This window comes from Ptychodera flava, chromosome 11 (assembly GCF_041260155.1).
Source record: "Ptychodera flava strain L36383 chromosome 11, AS_Pfla_20210202, whole genome shotgun sequence".
NCBI classification, from domain to species: Eukaryota; Metazoa; Hemichordata; class Enteropneusta; family Ptychoderidae; genus Ptychodera; species Ptychodera flava.
In genome coordinates this window covers 22,914,588-22,934,426 of record NC_091938.1, presented here as the reverse complement: position 1 = coordinate 22,934,426, position 19,839 = coordinate 22,914,588, and the positions used below count along the sequence as shown (strand labels likewise).

General features: G+C 38.9%; 1 protein-coding gene across 1 annotated transcript; it reads right to left on the bottom strand.

Moving 5' to 3' along the window:
* Positions 1-9,052: 9,052 nt before the first annotated feature.
* On the bottom strand, positions 9,053-19,637 carry LOC139144416 (ganglioside-induced differentiation-associated protein 1-like). Its single transcript, XM_070715118.1, has 4 exons — positions 19,545-19,637; positions 11,035-11,227; positions 10,095-10,265; positions 9,053-9,216 (listed from the first exon to the last, which is right to left on the bottom strand). Exons 1-4 carry the CDS (start codon positions 19,611-19,613, stop codon positions 9,053-9,055), a joined length of 597 nt encoding a protein of 198 aa, XP_070571219.1. The 5' UTR covers positions 19,614-19,637.
* Between the last annotated feature and the right edge of the window lie 202 nt (positions 19,638-19,839).

Genomic DNA, 19,839 nt, shown 5'->3' with positions numbered 1-19,839 from the left:
TTAACAACGTTGAATCTGAGAGATTCATTCGTTTATTGTTTAACCTTTCAGACAGATGAAAACATGTCAATGAGTCAAATGAAATCCACTACTTGGTAGATCACCACTCAGACAGAATCATTAGTTTCAAACGACCAGGGACTGTTTGTAGTATTTAAACCAACAATTTGTCACTCGGGTAACGTTTTCTGGTTTACAGATTTTTATCATTTTATTTTGAGTCTTTTTTCAGATTATTTACAAACTACAATTATTGACAATCCTGCGTAACGCACAAATTATTTAAGTTGCCTGCGTGAAGATGTGCAAAATCAAATACAATCGGAATACTACCAGTATCAAAATTTCAGATATTGAGAGTTCGCTGGAATTACTTTGAAGGCTGAAAGTCGAAGGTAGGCAGAACCTTAGGGACGGACCATTAGATCTTGGGAGGGGGTGGTGGTCAAAAACAGAAAAAAAAAATTTTCAGAGCAGAAAGTTAGAAAAAAAAAATCTTCAAACTAGTTTGCAAATAAAAAAAAATATATAAGAAGACAAAGGCGTAAAAAAAAAAATCTGCAAAAGTCTTTAAAATTTTGAATTTTTTTTAGATTTTACCGACAGTAAGCAACTTCTGTATTTGTAATACATCCTCCCGGCACATTTTTTAATTTTAATTTATACATTTAGAGTGACTGTATCCCTTATACTGGAAGTTGTGTTTATCTTATCTTTTCAGGACTTTTGTATTCTGATCACTTGAAAATTATAAATTATAGAGCCTGTTTTCTACTTGTTTCCTGCGTACAAACCAGCAGGTACACTAGGTAAAACATTGAAACTATGGTATGGTTGTCAAGACAGAAAGTTGTATTTGCCTTTTAAGATCAAAAAAGGGCAACAATTGCTCTAAAAACACAAATATGCAAATTTCACTATATTATTGTACTTGGGCCTCAGCCCAAGTACATTTGTTTTCATTCCGTGGGAAAAAACTCTGTAAGGTATAACCATTCCTGGCTGAGACCAGGGAGGGCAAAATGTCTTGGCTTCATCTTTCTTGGCATAATAAATGGCGTAATGATGTTAACTGAATGGAAGTGCTGCTCTCAGCCAGTCTTGAATAAGTGAGATGTGAATATTAATGCTTCTCTATCTGAGTTTTTGCCACAAAATCTTCTGAATATAATCAAAATGTGCATCGAAATGCAACAATTAATGCACCCTCCGTTTCCTAGGCGATGGCACGACCCTTGCTACACCCACTGGACGAGCCAAAGTGGGAGGGGTAATTTCAGTTTGGTCGAACAAGAGGGCTCGAGACCAGAATTTAACATTTAAACTTGAAACATGTTTAATCGCTGACAAGATGTGGACTAGTGTTAATCGAAGTAAAATTGTGAAAAGGAAAGGTTTTATATCCCGGACACAATGAAAAACATTACGACTGGAAACTGTACCCCCAGTTGAGAATAGTAATGCCACAGCGATGGAGAACACTTATCCTTGAGCTGAGAAAACCAGACCATCATTTCGAAATAGAGCTGCAGATTCGAGAAGCTCGTTCAAAATAGCTAGGTACACCCCATATAGGGGTGGTTTCGAGTTTTGAGGGCAAATTTCGCCTCCTTCATATAGAAATCGTACGTTTGTTTTTCCAGGAGAACACACCATTTGACACAAAATTTGCATGTAAAGGGGTCGCCAGTAAGCACGTGGTCAAATCTGGCATAAGAAACAATATGAAATGTTGGGTAAAGCCAGTCCAAAATAAACTGATTTGAACTTTTGTGTTTTGTAATTTATACCACTGCAGTAACATTACTTTTTTTGACAACTCACACAATGTATACGTTTTGAAACTGAATACTCCGACGTATTCTGTGTCTCCTTTGCTAAAAAATACGGTATGCCGATTACCATGTAAGGAGATGATGACGTCAAGACAGATTTGTAGTGTGTTTGGTCCTGGATGGTGCACGAAGTTTTGTCAAGGTAGCTTGTGTATTTATTTCCTAAATGGGAGAGATTAGGGTCGATCTAAACGAAGGCCGAAGAATGTTATGATCCTCTAAGCGAGCTGAACTCTAACGCGAATGGTTGGATAATTTGGAGGATGTCCAGAATGATCTTGTCTCATTAAGATTATTTGGCGGTCAGTATTGAATTTCAACTGCGTCACAAGTTTGCGAAATGAGTATTCCGTCGAACGGTCAACGAACGATATTTTAGAAATCTGGAGACATGGCACATCGCATTTTTATTTTAATATTTTATATTTTACATAAGATGTAAGAAGCAATGATTTTGTCGAAAATTCTGAAAAAATATAGGAAGATTTGATCGCGAACACATTTTCACTTGGGGTCAACTAGCTCTGCGTACGATGCTGTGTGTTCCGTTACAGCTAATCGCCCCGCTCACCACAGCCCTGCAAAGACCCATACGCGTACGTAGGGTCGTGACTTCAAATCCATTTTGGGACTTGACGTAAAAAGCCAAATTACTGCCGAAATTCAGCGTTCTTGGGCCCAAGCCGTATCCCAGCCTACCTCAGCTACTCGATCGCTTCCAAAATGACAGTCTTTTATTCACTTCTCGTAAATAACCGTCGATGTCGGCAACTCTCTCGCTGGCCCTGCGTACGATGCTGTGTGTTTAGCTGTAGCACATAGCATCGTACGCAGGGCTAGGGGTCAACATGGGGTCGCAGCCATGTTGCCTCAAAACTTATTTCTGTCTGCACTCAAAACTCAAAAATGTCGGATATGAACCTGAAAAATCGATGCAATTTTGTCAAACTTCGGCGAAATTTCAGCATATAGACAAAATTTCATCTAGGTAAGGTAAATTTACTGAAATTTGATCGACAAATAATCCTGAGCTTGAACGTGACAGCTCGCCTTCTCCGGGAAGTCTAGCCCTGCGTACGATGCTGTGTGTTCCGCTACAGCTAATAGCCCCGCTCACCACAGCCCTGCAAAGACCCGTACGTAGAGTTGGTGACTTCAAATCCATTTTTGGACTTGACGTAAAAAGCCAAATTACTGCCGAAATTCAGCGTTCTTGGGCCCAAGTCGTATCCCTGCCTACCTCAGCTACTCGATTGCTTCCAAAAATGCCAGTCTTTTATTCTTTTTTCGTAAATAACCGTCGATGTCGGCAACTCTCGCTAGCCCTGCGTACGTACGCAGTGTACGCTGTGCATTCCCCTGTGTGCGTTCCTATAATAACTGTTGCGTTGTTTTTACTTAGTGCCCACGGACGAAGTCTTGGGGGAGTTATAGGTTTGGTCATGTCAGTCCATCCGTCCGTCCGTCACGCAGATATCTCAGACATGCCCTGGTCAATTTCTTTCAGACTTTGCACAAGAATAGTACCCAACCCCATACAGATGCACGTCGATTTGTTTCACAATGCGATCGAATTTGGCCGTGTTAGAGGACTTTTTAGTTTACACCTCCATAGACTCCCATGTATAAGGCAGTTCTCCATAGACTTTCATGTATAAGGCCAAGAAAAATAAAATTTAGTTTCTCATCGTATTCATATTGCCTAAAGGATGCAGTGACACAGTTTTTTGTCCCCACGATAAAGTCCAGGGGGCTTATAGATTGGGTCATATCCGTCCGTGAGTCCATCAGTGAGTCCATCGGTTCACGCAGATATCTCAGACATTTTGACAAAATATCATGTGACCTTGGTGACCTTTGACCTCAAATATACATTATTGTCCATAACTCAGTAACCACAAGTGCTAAACCTTTCATATTTGGTATGATGGGACACCTTATGACGCCACATATTGTACCTCATTAATTATGCGCATATCTAATTTTGAGCGAGCCAATAGAGCTAGAGGTCTGATTTTTGGTATATAGGGATAAGTTAACAATATAATTTGTTTGACAAAACGTCACGTGACCTCAATGACCTTTGACCTCAAATATACATATTTGTCCACAACTCAGTAACCACAAGTGCTACACCCTTCATATTTGGTATGATAGGACACCTTATGACACCATATATTGTACCTCATTAATTATGCGCATATCTTATTTTGAGCGAGCCAATAGAGCTAGAGGTCTGATTTTTGGTATATAGGAATAACTTAGCAATACAATTATTATGACAAAATGTGACGTGACCTCAATGACCTTTGACCTCAAATATATATATTTGTCCACAACTCAGTAACCACAAGTGCTACATCCTTCATATTTGGTATGATAAGACACCTAACGACACCACATATTGTACCTTATTAATTATGCGCATATCTAATTTTGAGCGAGCCAATAGAGCTAGAGGTCAGATTTTCGGTATATAGGAATAACTTAGCAATACAATTATATTGACAAAATGTCATGTGACCTCAATGACCTTTGACCTCAAATATATATATTTGTCCAAAACTCAGTAACCACAAGTGCTACACCCTTCATATTTGGTATGATGGGACACCTAATGACACCACATATTGTACCTCATTAATTATTCGCATATCTAATTCTGAGCAAGCCAATAGAGCTAGATGTCCGATTTTTGGTATATAGGGATAACTATAGGGTAGAAATCTAAATATGCCCATCTAAATATTAGACATCTACCATCGAGAACAAAAGAAATTTGCTGTAATTTCAATATTTAAGGAGTTTAAGCAATTTCCACTATAAATAAAGAACCCCTGCCTCAAACTCCACAAAAGTTGCTAGACATATTTTGCCGTTGTCATGCCATTGCTTCGTTTAATAACCAGTTAATCAAATGCCTAATTGACAGGAGGAAATTCAAGACCATATTTGAATAGTAGTATATATTGTCCTCAAAATTACTCTATCACGGCCCAAGTACTCATTGCCTTCAGCAATACTGCCTTGTTTAGCTTATTTTAGCTTCTCAGCGTGTCAAAATCAATTGTAAATCATGAGATATGCATGATGTTTGGTGGGGTGAATGTAGGCATTTCACCACACAGTAGAAAGGGAAGCCAGGAAACCAAAATAGTCAATTTTCAAAACTATACGAAGCTACTGAGGAGCAAGAAGACCATGTTTCAGAGGAAGATGTGTAATCCGAAAAAAATGCTCCCAAAGTGCCACCAAATAACACCATTTTTATCTCTATTTTTCAAAAGCTCCAACAGCAGGAGGGGGGACACCCCCTCCTGACCTCCCCCGCAAAAATACTCCCCAAGTGCCACCAAATAACACCATTTTAATCTCTATTTTTCAAAAGCTCCAACGGCAGGAGGGGGACACCCCCTCCTCACCACCCCTTGCAAAAATACTCCCCAAGTGCCACCAAATAACACCATTTTAATCTCTATTTTTCAAAAGCTCCAACGGCAGGAGGGGGACACCCCCTCCTGACCACCCCTTGCAAAAATACTCCCCAAGTGCCACCAAATAACACCATTTTAATCTCTATTTTTCAAAAGCTCCAACAGCAGCAGGGGGGACACCCCTCCTGACCTCCCCCCGCAAAAATACTCCCCAAGTGCCACCAAATAACACCATTTTAATCTCTATTTTTCAAAAGCTCCAACGGCAGGAGGGGGACACCCCCTCCTGACCACCCCCCCGCAAAATACTCCCCAAGTGCCACCAAATAACACCATTTTAATCTCTATTTTTCAAAAGCTCCAACGGCAGGAGGGGACACCCCCTCCTGACCTCCCCCCGCAAAAATACTCCCCAAGTGCCACCAAATAAAACCATTTTAATCTCTATTTTTCAAAAGCTCCAACAGCAGCAGGGGGACACCCCTCTCCTGACCTCTTCCCAGTGACCGCTTGCGTGGCCACATGTTTGCCCTCTTTATCTTCAGACAGCGACGAACGAAAAAAAAATTATAAATCTGAAAATTACTCTGAAAAAAATTTTGCACAGCTAATCTCAATTGGAAAAAAAAATTCAGAAATTTACAATAGTAAAAAAAAAATTTTCACAATTTCATTGTGACCACCCCCCCCCTCCCCCAAGGTCTAATGGTCCATCCCTTAGCACAAGTCTCTCTTCGCAACATCCATTCGTAGTACGCCAACACATGGGGCGCTGTCCATTGTCCAGAAGAGTTTTGCCATCCCATACTGCTTCATTCGGTGCATTAAAATGATCAGAAATATGTCGGCTGCGCTCACATCCTTTCCGCAGAGAAAACTCTCTCCTGAAGACAATAAAACAAAAGTGGAGGTTTCTTACAACTCTCTCAAAGGGCGATCATAAATGTTCAGTTCATTTCTTGTAAGGAGTTTCAACCTGCCATTAGTATGTTACTGATGGTTTTACTTAGGGACCGTTCAGTTTTTACGGCCTGGGGGCGGCAAAATCTTGTCGCCAGTGTTCAAAAAAAATATAGACCACCTGCATTTTTCGTGAAAAAAAGATGACCCTCCCTTTGTCAGACGAAAAATATTGATGAACCCCCCCCCCCCCCCGAAAAATAACCAAAACCTATATGTCAAATTTACCCGACCGTTTGGATTTGAACTCCGGTACGCGGCGCACTTTATTTGTGTAGAGAGATGCCAGTGCACAAATTCTCAGCCACATCCATGCAAACGTCTGTTAATTAGGACGACTGTAAGGCAATTTTTAACTTCATTTCCATAGACAACTTATGTCCATGGACAATGTATAAAGTAAACTTTATTGGAGTGGAACGCGAAAGGCATTCCTCCGGTTAAGATGGTAATGGGTATTACAATAAAGTCAATTTTTGTAGTGGGCCGCTGCAGGCGGCCCGCCGTTAAGAGGGTCATGTGTAATACATAAAGTATAGTTATTGTAGTTGGTCGTTGGCCGGTAAAGAGGGTCGATCATGGCCATGGCATAAAGTGAACTTTATTGGAGGTATTATGTTTTTGAAAATGTGGTGACCCCCCCCCCTTTCCTACCAGTGAAAAAGTGATGACCCCCCCCCCCCCTTCGCGGATTCCAAAATTAGGATGACCCCCATGGATTTTGCCGGGCCCCCTTCGGCCGTAAAAACTGAACGGTCCCCTTAGGAAGGACAAAAATATATTCCTCGGATTTTCTGGCATCCCAACAGAGGCTAATTGTTATCATATTAAAACAATGAGTGCTGGGAAAATATTTCTACTCGGGGAGTAGCCAATAGCACGATAAATATTGTATTCAATGAATTTATGCCATTTATAGAGCACAAATTAGATAGTTGTTGATGTTTCAATTAGCAAGTAGAATGCACTGCACTGTTATTTTTCACGTTTGATTCCTAGTCCAGACAAAAGCGCACTTGTCAACGGTAATAATGCACTTTACACATGTACAGGCTGAGTAGACAATCTGAATACTGTGTATCTCAACACGCTTTGAGTATTTAGGAAGCTATGGTTGACATTACAAATAAAAATAGAGAAATTCGGATAGTTTTCAATCGGATTCGAACCCACAACATACGGCATCAGTCGCTTAGCTGAGAGGCCACAGACAGAACCACTCGGCTAAATCTCCACTCCCCAATAAAAGAGTGGTTCAATAGCCGGCTAAGTTGTTACATTTTTCTGACTGAGACCGCTCAACACGTTGTAGAGTTCATGAAGCACTCACGCACGCATGCTCACTATCATACATCGCACATACACACTTTATCGAAGCGAAGAAACGAATTTCATCGCTTTAACTGGGCGAACGATAACCTCGGGGACAATTCTGTCCACCAGCAGTGTTACCTACCCAGGGTAGAAAATTCGGATAGTTTTCAATCGGATTCGAACCCCAACATACGGCATCAGTCGCCTAGCTGAGAGGCCACAGACAGAACACTCGGCTAAATCTCCACTCCTCATTAAAAGCGTGGTTCAATAGCCGGCTATTGTTGTTACATTTTTCTGACTGAGACCGCTCAACACGTTGTAGAGTTCGTGAAGCACTCTCGCACGCATGCTCACTATCATACATCGCACATACACACTTTATCGAAGCGAAGAAACGAATTTCATCGCTTTAAACTGGGCGAACGATAACCTCGGGGACAAAAATCACTTAAGGTTAGAGCTGCTGGTCCTTTAAAAATACCATCCTACTACCCAGCCATAGAATACGCACAAAAGGAGCTGTGTACTCGAAGACTCGACTTACAGATATATATTGACTACCCAATGTCATTATGCGCCCTTATGTTCAATTTTATATAATTTTATATGGCCCAGAGCTGTTCCTCATCCGAGCATCATTGAACCAATATCACAGAAGGGATGCATTTGAATGAGCGAAAGTTCAACGATGTTACTGTTCCCAATAAAATGTTCACAGCTTTGAAACAAGGTTATTGACTCGAGGCACCAGAAACAAACCCAGAGAAGGAGTTTGTGCCGAAGGGCTTGCATCAATATAGACATGATGTAAACAACAGGACAACCTAAGGCGATAGTTAAGGTAGTATGCACCTCGAAAGTGAAAGACTTAAACTTTTGCTCTAACTTTCCTCAAGGAATCTTTCAATCATTCTCTTTCAAAATCAAGAATAAAAAACAGGGGGTCACTATGCAAATTTTGGTACTAGAGAAACAAATTACCCAAGATTTACCAATATTTGAAATTCTAAATGGCCGCCATCCCTTTATTAACTCTATGGAGAAAAATAAAATTTTCTAATTTCGAAAAAGTAAGCCGGTGAAAAGTTTTCTTACACAAAGAGCTTTAAAATGAACCCCCCACAAGTGGTATATCTGAAGAGAATTGTGAAAGTTTGAGAGTCCGAATATCTATCCCTGAGGTGCGTTCCACCTTCACTGTACCGTCAATTTTTACATTTTCCTTTTCATCTAATCACAGACAGAGGAAACGTACACAGACAATGGAGGCTAAAAGCCTAATGATTTCTCTTCACCTTACACGCTTTCTTTGTTTTTGTTTATATTTATATCAGCCGATTTCATAATCATCAGCTGGTCTCGAACTCACGAAATATCTGATGATACGAGGCCAACTCTGAAATAAATTTCGTTTCAGTTTGCAGTGAAACATTAAAAGTAACACAAGTGACAAACCATCTGGGTATCTTTGTTTAGTTTTCTTCAATTCGTCTTCAACCTCAGACATCAGACTGTCAGCCCTTGAAAGAGTGTCTTTGAAGTCGCCCTCGCTCTGTGAATCCCATCTCGGTTCTTTTGTTTGTATTCAATTATTTGCTCGTAGACGGTTCTCAACTCGGGGTGTTCTTTCGCCAACATCGCTGCTTTATTGGGAACGTCTTCGTTCCCCACTATATGTGAATAAAAACCAATAGATAGAAGTATCATGTTAACTTTCCTTTCACAGGGAACAGTTTGTACTGACACAATTACACGCTATGATATTTTATTTGGATAATGTCACTTATTCGATTTTTGTAGTCTTCGAGAAATCTCATTTTATTTTACGGAATCATGAATTATACCGCAACAGTGCTTGTCGAACCATGTTTTAACCCGTCTTAAGTACAGAATAGGTTAAAGTCTCTCACAGGCAATACTTTCACTTCTTTTTTATTTTTCTCACGAGTTTGTCGATTCTCCTTTCGTAACAAATCGTGTGGAAATGCCTGATCTTTTTACACTTTTTGGCACAGTCTGCATACTTGTAGTGTCCCAGTCACCGTCGACAACTGAATATCATTTGTCAACAGTACATATTGGGTATTGCACATAATGCGTTATGTTTGCAGGGCCTAGGCGTCTATTTTGTATTTCGTCAATAGTTACGATGAAGAAAAAAGGAGAAAATGTGAGTTTCTGAACACAATGATGCTGACGTCAGAATGTATACATACACGTATGATCCATCTGCAAAGTTTCTGTTGAAATCTTATTTTTGCTATCATTGTAAAATTGCTGTTTGTATAAAGAGTAACCGGAGTATGTGAAGAAGTTTTCTTTTGTAGTTTGAGACGTTACCGTTTTCTGCTTAGTTCCTGCAAATGCACTGCAAGGTTATGAAAACCACTTGTAACGTCTGTTTAAAAACATAGAAATTCATAAATACGCAGAGTCGCTATTGTAGTTTATTTCATTTTGATTTTAAATCATATTATCACAAGTTAACAGTTATTTCATTCATTCTGGGAATCACAGTCGCTAACACACCATACATGTGATAGCCCACCTTTAATAATCTTCTCCATTCGTCCTGGTGGAAAATTCGGAGGTTCCGGAACGAGGTGAGGATGTCGAACACATCCCGCCATCATGGCGGTAACCTTGATTGAATCTGCGAGATCTCGAAAATATATCACTCTTTTCCTTTCGTCTGAACCATCTGGATGTAATTGATTAGCTGGAACGAAATTGAAATAGGTAACGAGTGTTCTTTGCTCAAAGGTGTGAGGCTAACGTTGCATTGTATGCTGTGAAAATCTCGACCACAGACGTTGAATGTGGTACCACACAGCCATCATGGTAGGAAGCGCTATTGAATCTGCGAGATCTCGAAAATATATCACTCTTTTCCTTTCGTCTGAACCTTAAGGTAGAATGCGCCTCGGGGACCGATATTCGGACTCTCAAACTTTTACAATTCTTTTTGATATACTACTTGTGGTGGTTCAATTTAAAGCTTTTGGTGTAAGAAAGACTTAGAAGTACCAAAATTTGCACGGTGATCCCCGAGTTTCATGTTTAATTTTGAAAGAGAATGGTTGAAAGATTCCCTAAGGAAAGTTTGTGCAAACGTTTCAGTTTTTTTACCTTCAAGTCGCGTACTAGCTTAACCCAAAACCTAGCGTTATCCTCAAACATTTTCTACGTATCCATGACATATTCTCTTTAAGTCGGCAAACCACGAAAAAGAAGTGTGATTTAACGACAAGCCTCGACATAAACAGGGTAATTAATTCAAATTTAATAAATCAATCAATTCAATTTTATCTTCGGTTTGGAATGAAATAAGTCTAAATAACAATAATTTCAATAGGGTGGTGAGATATGTATTGTCAAAATCACTTCAAGAGCTTGAAATATTTTTTTATTATTGGGCAAAAAAACCCACCCGGAAATACTTTCTAACCTTAAGATTACGTAATGTAAAAAGTCCACTATAAACTTACTGTTTGAAAATGCCTGGTCGAGGTACTCCAAAATCCTTGGAGTTTCAGCAACTACTTTATCACCGTGAACGATGATTGGTATTTTACCGGCGGGATTCAGTTTGATAAACCATGGGTCGACGAAAGCCAAGTTGGCTATGGGAACGATTTTGCTGTCATAGTCGATTCCCTTCTCAGCAAGGGCCAAGCTCGCCTGCGTAAAAAAACAAGTGGTGGCAAACAAGGTGGCTGCACGCTAGACTTTTTGCAGAATATTTGAACTAGATGAATCCCTAAGGGTCGAAGTCTGGTAATGAAACATTCAGGAATTACTGGAAATTGACCTTGACTGCATATCTTAAAAGCCTCACAGGCTGTATCTTTCTGAATTTTTCTTAACAAAAGTACCCACCAATCTTCGGAGAGATGTTTTTGATCCCCGTTATCAACTTGAAGCCATATTTTCTTTGAAAATTTCACTCTTTCAATCTTTGGCGATGGATTCGGTCGATTGTCCACAGTTTTTTGTGTATTCGCTCTCGCCGGTCATATTTGATTGTAAGTCAAGAATCATTTAACTATATAATCTAAGTTTGTACGTTGGTCGCGACTGTTTGAAGAAAAACATCATGTGGTCACACTTCAGTAAACATTTTTACGCAAGTTGCTTTTTGATTTCCAACCATCATATCGAAAAAAGACACATGAAGATACAGCTTATGGGGCTTTAATGCAGTGATCAAATCCACGACACAAGATTTAGGTCAGGCTAGGAACTCAGTTGCACTTTGTTGCCTAACATTAACAAAAAAGTAGTCAAATAAACTTCAAGTTTACACTTGCCTTTATATAGATATGTTGTGACAATAGTTTGATATCAATGCAGGTCGCCACCAATTATATATATATATATTATATATATATATATATATATATATATATATATATATATATATATATATATATATATATATATATATATATATATAATGCAAACATTCATCCATTATCCACATATGTTTGCGTACATACATACATAAGCACATACGTACGTACATAAATAAGTACATACATACTTTTTTTATTGTCACTTACCAGAAAAACGTGTACATTACATTTGTTACAGATTACAAGAATCCAATGAACATATCCCAATATTGACTATGAAGATCATTTCCATCACATTCTTTTGTACAATATCTGATTTTTGTACAGTCATTAAGTAGGAACCTAAACCAGCTAAATTAGGCGTGACTTTTGCGTATCTACATTTAAAAATGATTTTTTTTAATTAACGGGAGAAAATAATTCAACGCATACGATTGTGACTTTGTGTACGGAGAATTGGGCTCAGAAGTTATGCCCAAGAGAACTTCTAACGGTGAGAATTCAATGGTGATACCACAAGAATTTGAAGTTTCAACTCTATCTGATGCCAGAACTTGAGAATATGTTCACATTCAAAAAAACGATGAATAAGACTCTCCGTATAAATTCCGCAAAAACTGCACCTGTCTGAGTCGACAATCTGTCTAATTTTCAAAAACCTATTGGTTGTAAGGATTCTAGAGAGAATTCTGCATTGAAAATTACGCAAGCTACAATCTCATTGTAATGGCAAAAGGCAGAGCAAAATACTTTTAAACTCCAGTTTACCTAAAAGCAATTCCCACTTGTGTAGACACCTCATAGGTTTCAGGTATTCATGCATATATTTCTCCAATAAAATTACATAGCCTTTTTCAAAAGAACCCTTTGCAAAAAAGACGTTTAGCTGCGATATTACTTCCTGATTTAAAACTCCCGGCCCATGGATCTCTCTCACTCAAGACCTTTGTATGGCACTAATCAAACCATAGTATTCAAGAAATTATACTTGTTACAAAAACCTGCAAATTTCAAGAATGAACCTGACTCATCTGCCATATAAAAAAGTAAATAACCGCATGTTGGTACCAATTAGAGTAAAAGACTGTATTATTGTTAATTTTGATTTCAGGATTAAACCAGATACACTGAATTTGCACACCAACTCTTCTTGTCTTAGAAAGAGTATTGGACCAACCTAAGGCCGAATACCAAAATTTATGATTAATGAAATGTTTGCTTGCAAACTCTCTCTCACCTGTTCTGTTGAGAAATAAACAAAACAATCAGGGCTAATCCCGCCCAGGCTCTAAATAAATGAGCCCATTGACAATCCTGATTATGCATTAATCTATGGATCCAAGAAGCATGAATAGCTTGTATAAAAGTTGGAATATGTGTCATCCGCAAACCCCCTTGCTTATAGTCATAGCAGAACCTTAATCTGTTTGTTCTGAGCTCCAAATAAATTTATAAATGGTACGAATCAAGGAATGCATTAAGTTTTCCGGCATGTGGGGGAGAATTGAAAAATTATTTTCCCACACAGAGTAAGAGGACGCCATGACCATTTATCAAGCAACAGTGACACACCTTCCACACTTTGCGAAAAAATTGACTCTTCCAACCTTTCAATATCTACACTAAATCTTATCCCTAACACATTAAAACTATCATCCGTCCACTTAAGATCTCTGTCTGGAAGGAGAACTTCTCTAGAGTGGCGTTTGGAGCCAAACCATACTAACTTAGTTTTATCATAATTTATACGGAGACCAGAAATACGTGAAAAAGACTCCAAAACTTACAAAAGGTTTCTCAAAGAATTTTTAGAACCATCTAAGAATACAACCGTATCATCTGCATATTGACCGAGTAAGAACTCTTTCTCTCTTAACCTAATACCTTTAATGCCTAGGTTTGCTCGAATTTCATGCGCGAGAATTTCCACACATGTTATGAAAAGATAAGGTCAAAGGGGATCACCTTGACGAACACCTCACTCTAAAGAGTAGAGTGAGCGAAATTGCCATTGTTAATAACACAACTTGTTATCTTTGCATAAAAAACCTCCACCCATTTACGAAATGAAGTACCAAATTGAACCGGGGAGAACTTTATCAATGAATTTCCAGGACAAAGTATCAAAAGCTTTTTCAAAATCTAACAAAACGAGCAAGCCTGGGACATTATCTAACTGTGACGTCAATAACACGTCATAGATTAACCTTGTGTTCTCACCTATGTATCTACCCTTAAGAAAACCCTTCTGATCTGAATGAATAATATTTGGTAAAACCTTCTTCATGCGACTGGCGATCCGATGACACCAGAAGCAATTTTATAATCTGTATTAAGCAACGTGATAGGCCGCCAGTTCTTCAACAAAAATCTATTCCTATCTGGCTTGGGAATACAAGTGATAATACCCTGTTTTTGAGAAAACCGATAAATGGCCAGAGCGATAGGCACATTTATAGCGTCAACAACATAACAACCAATATCCGGCCAAAAAAACTTGTAAAACTCTGCTTGGAAACCGTCTGTACCCGGTGACTTGTTGTTTGCAATTGTTGAAAGGGCTCGCTTACACTCGTCCTCGGTCAGAATCCCCTCCAAAGATTCTTTTCAAAGTCACTTAACTTTGGTAAAGTCTCTTCATGAGACAAGAAATCATCAAACGAATCATCGCAAGAGTCTAGAGTTTCGGGAACTGAGTATAAATTTGTATAAAAATCAGCTTGTGCCTTCAAAATGACTTTATCATCAGTTGTATGCGTTCCATCGCCGAGATGAAGCTATAGTCTTATTGATATAATTACGCTTAAAAGAACAAAATAATTGTTGGCTTCTCCCCCTCTACAGACCACCTCGCCCGTGCCCTAATTCGACTGCCCTCAACTTTCTCGCGACGTAAATCAACAAGTTGCTCCTGCTTCAAGAGTAGTTGTTCACTGAGCTCGTTTGACGGTGAGACATGTATTCGTGATTCAAGCTTTTCAACTTCTAATTGAATTGATTCCTCTGCCTGGATACGCTCCGCCTTTTTCCTAGCAGAGAAGGGGATCGTAGCGCCCCTTATTTTCATCTTTAGAACATCAAAAAAAGTGAATCAGAAATACTAAACTTAGTCCCCGTTCCTTGATTTTCTTCAACTTTATATTCATCTACGGTTTCTGTATTCTTGTATTCTTGTATTCTTTACTAACTGAACATAGGCTCGATCCCGCAGCAAAGCAGTGTTGAATTTCCAAAAACCCCTTCCACGTTCATTACGGGTGAAACGTAATGATATGGAAATTGTTGAATGGTCACTACGATAACCGGCACTAATATCTGCTGTAGAAGTCATAGAGACAAAATCAGGTGTTACAAGGAAATAATCTAACCTGCTTTGAATAATGGTTTGGGTTATGCCGTCGCCACGTGTACTGTCGGGAATTCTCATTGAACATACGCCATATGTCAACTAGATTATATTCATCGCAAATACTATCTATTTCGTATCGTGCAGACGTATGTGCATCTCGAGTAAGGCCATTTGTGTCTGAGTGAAAATTCCTGACTAAAGTCCAGTCTCCTACCATTATAACAGAATCATTGCCGATAGAACTAATCTTCTCTTTCAAATTGAGAAAAACTCGGGGGAATCTTCGTTTGGACCATACAGACAAACTAATGAGAACCGAATGTGCTCAACTGTGAGGTCCAAAAGAATGTAGCAGCCTTTGGTATCACCTTGCTGTGAATGCAATTTATATTCAAAATTATTCTTAAATAAAATCATGACCCCTCTACCTTTTGTGTCCCGGCACTAAAAAAGACAGGTGCTCCCCACTCCAAATGCCACCTAGTAATGGCATTTACGGTACAATGAGTCTCTTGTAAACAATAAATTGATGCGTTTTTCTTGCGTAAGCGATTCATAACATCCTTCCTTTTGGTAACGTCACGCAGACCTCTCACATTGAGAGAGATAATCCCAAAATTCTGACTCATATCAATGGCTGAAACAAAACTGTACGACATTTAATATTAAAACTAAAACTGGAAACAGAGAAAACTTCAAATCTACACATGGTTCCCTCTTGAACATCTTCACATAGCTGGCGATGAAAAATGACTTCATAAAAGCCGAATAAAAGCCTTGTTTATAACTGACAAGCGACAAAATAGATAAACGAAAAACAATGCGAAACAAGCAAAACAACAGGGAGACAACACAGATGAAGGAAAGACACATTGAGGAAAACTTTGGGCGCAAAAAAATCAAAATATACAAAACATGACTCTCACTGGTGGCCATATAAAAAAATTGGTGGCTAATGTTGCATCAATGTCGACGATATGGAATCGAAAACGACAAACAACAAATTTCATGTTCAAACTGTTATGTGGCAAAAATTAACGAAGTTCAGGAGCCATGACGTGGCACTCCTGTGGATTCATACGAGCGCCCTCAGTACATACATACATTCATACATACAATACATACAAACACTCATACATACAATACATACATACATACATGCATTCATACATTTATACATACATACATTAATACGTACAATACATACATACATACATACATACATACATACATACATACATACATACATACATACATACATACATACATACATACATACATACAATACAGACATATATACAGACAGACAGACAGACAGATAGACAGACAGACAGACATTAAAATAGATAGATAGATAGATACAGACATACAGACATACAGACATACTGTTACGTGAAAAAAAAAACAAAAACCCGTTGAATGAGCAGTTTCTCTTCAAAATAAAATCCATTCCAAAAATATAATAAAACTAGTCGCTAACTCAAGGGATAAAGTACAAACTATAAAAGTCTACAAGCTACTTTTCTCACATTCCTGGCCACTGGGATGCGGGAGACAGTGTGGGAAAAATCGATCCCACACTCTCAGAAACCGTCCCACACTCTGCAGTGAATATTACACGAGCTCTGATTGGATGATAAACAGGCTGTTTTGTTCCACGCGCAAAATGTTATCCAATGGCACGACGAGTAACACACGGACTAGAACTACAAAGTAAGCAGGTCAAAGTACAGTGGCAGACGACAGAGTTGTCACGATTTTTGATAATATTGTACGTGTCTTATATGAATTTAACGCATTTTGTGGTCATGTGAGAAAAAGAATCTCACACACCAAGGACCTGGGATCAGATTTCTCACACTCGTTGGGGATATTTTGTCTCACACTCGCCTGCGGCTCTTGTGAGACAAAATATCCCCAACTCGTGTGAGAAATCTGATCCCAGGTCCTTGGGGTGTGAGATTCTATTAATCTCAGCTGGATCGACACACCACTCCAGAATTATCTCATACAGTGAGACAGTCCTTTGACTTGCTTGAAGACTTGAGTGTAAAGGCCACGGTACTAGTGCAAAGTCTACAGTATAAATCAAGCGTGGCAGTGAGACAATGTGAACAGTCCTGTCGCTTGCTTGAAGACTTGAGTGTAAAGGCCACGGTACTACTAGTGCAAAGTCTAAAGTATAAATCCAGCATGGCAGTGAGACAATGTCTTGAAAACTAAACTGCTGGAGTTTCCAAAAGTCCTGAAGTATCAATGAATTGCCAGGTTTGTCATCAAGTTTATTCCCTTGAACATAGATATTTATATTGTCAAATTGATGAGAAATGTTGGAGAAAGGTTAGATATGTTGTAACCAGCCTACTGGGTCGTACGATCACAATAACTCCATCACATGTTATCTTTTCATGTTTTTCTGATGGCACGGTTCCAAAAAATTACCAAATGGTTGTTAAACTTCTGATTCTTCTAGGGGAATGGAGTACACAAGTTTTGGGTTGCAGAAATGAGTACCCTGTGTGAAATTATACTTAAGAATGAGTTTGTGTTAAGATATAATTTTGGAAAAGAAATCTACAGAAGAGATGACATTTTAGAAATTTTAAGAAAAGTTGATAGACTTATGTAATTCTACATATTTATACCTTTCCTGTAATACATGAAATTGTACTCATCTCTATCTTGATATGGAATTTCACCATTAAAAGACAAAAAAATAGTCCTGAAGTAACATGTCTGTGACAGGATCCCAAAAAATGTCTGACTAAACCACGCAGCCCCAGTATTTATACTAATGGTTATACAAAGAACAATCCAAAACTTCTATTGATATACTAATCACTGCTCCAAAACATATCCACCTGTGACTAATGTGAATTTCCAGGTCATGAATGACAGTGATCCTAAGAATGTTCTAGTTTCATTTAACTCAAGTCATGAGTGTGGGGAAAAATGATCTACTTAACAATACATACATACATACATACATACATACATACATACATACATACATACATACATACATACATACATACATACATACATACATTACAGTGGTTTGCTTTGAAGCATTGGCATTAGACGAACTAGAAATATTGTCTAAATCGAGATGTTGCCAACAATGTCGAGTGCCATTACCTGTAACAGCTAAGCGGTAGCATGAGTTGATCATAAAAAAATCAACTCTGCAACAGTTGAAACATTGTCTAGAAGGAGGTCAGACGTAGTCTAAACAACACCACCACATACAAGTCTTATCACTTGCTTTGGGGTGTAGTTATTTGACTACATGTGACCTGCTGCAAGGGCAATGTTTCAACTTTGGGAGAGTTGATTTCTCTGTGGTTGACTGCTCAGCAGATAAATACAGCATACAGTGTTGGCAACACCTCAATTTAGACAATATGTCTACTTCGCGTAATGCCAATGCTTCAAAGCAAACCACTGTAATACATTAATACATTAGTACACGTACATGTATTTATATGTCTCCCCTAAATAGTAATTCAAGTGTGAAATACGGGTCAACGCTTTCCTGTACGAGCAATGACAAGGTTTCGGCATAATAAGTATTCAAAGGAAATATTGGTATTATCTCCAGATAAAGGGGCATTCATAGACGGTCTAAATACTAACAAATAAACACACACACACAAACAAACAAACAAGAGGCCAGGGTTCCCTGTGTTATGTGTCGATTGGTTCAAGCAAAATGTCGAGATGTTTTTTTTACAGTGACTGGCCTGCTAGGTTAACTGTCAATTTGTCTCCCCTAAATAGTAGCTGTAGTAATTCAAGTGGGAAATACGGGTCAATGCTTTCCTTTACAAGCAATGACCAGATCCGGACCAGATTTTTCCAGATAAAGGGGAATTCATAGACGGTCTAATCATATATTCTGAGATGAACAGTGTCATTTTAAAGCAGGATAAGCCTGTTTGAAGTAAAGAAATGCTTTACAAGGGCGCTATTGGTGACATAGACAAAATTGACGGTACAAAGTCATGTGGAATTTGAAAATAGGGAACCGAAATATTTTCAGATCCGCCTATACACAATGCAAACTTTACAAATTCCCCCTCTAATATCCCCTAGAACTTCACGTCTACTCGAATTCCTCCCGCCCCTCGGCAGTATTGTGAATGCAGCCTTAAATTTCGATGAACTATAGGAACGTAAAAATATCAACCCCTCCAAAAGCAGCAAAGGTAAGTCCAACTTCTTTAGTTACTGTACAGTGATCTCGCAGGAAAATGTTCTTGGCAAGAAAATGTATAGGAATATGAATACCTACCCTCTGTGAGTAGTACGAGATGTGATCGTGATATAACGTGATCTTCTCCGTAACATTCATGGTCAGCATCGACGTTTTGCAATACGAATACGATCACTGATACCCTGACCTCGTTTGCCCGAGGATGACGTCACCAATAGTACCGGAGGGCGTAATTACACGTAGTGTTGTCCCTGCAACAGTACGGGTCATCTATAGCCCTATACGAGTAGGGCGAGAGTGTACGGCTTTTGGTTATGCTGCCTCCCAAAGCGGCGTCGCCGGGGCCGAACACTCTGGCTATACTCGTAGCGTT

Bases quoted from the DNA above. Each gene is read 5' to 3' on its own strand.
- LOC139144416 (XM_070715118.1), bottom strand. From the start codon at position 19,613: ATGCTGACCATGAATGTTACGGAGAAGATCACGTTATATCACGATCAC. The intron at 11,228-19,544 runs GTAGGTATTCAT...TTTTTTACGCAG, and splicing joins TCTCGTACTACTCACAGAGG to GCGAGCTTGGCCCTTGCTGA. The intron at 10,266-11,034 runs GTAAGTTTATAG...ATTTCGTTCCAG, and splicing joins CGACCAGGCATTTTCAAACA to CTAATCAATTACATCCAGAT.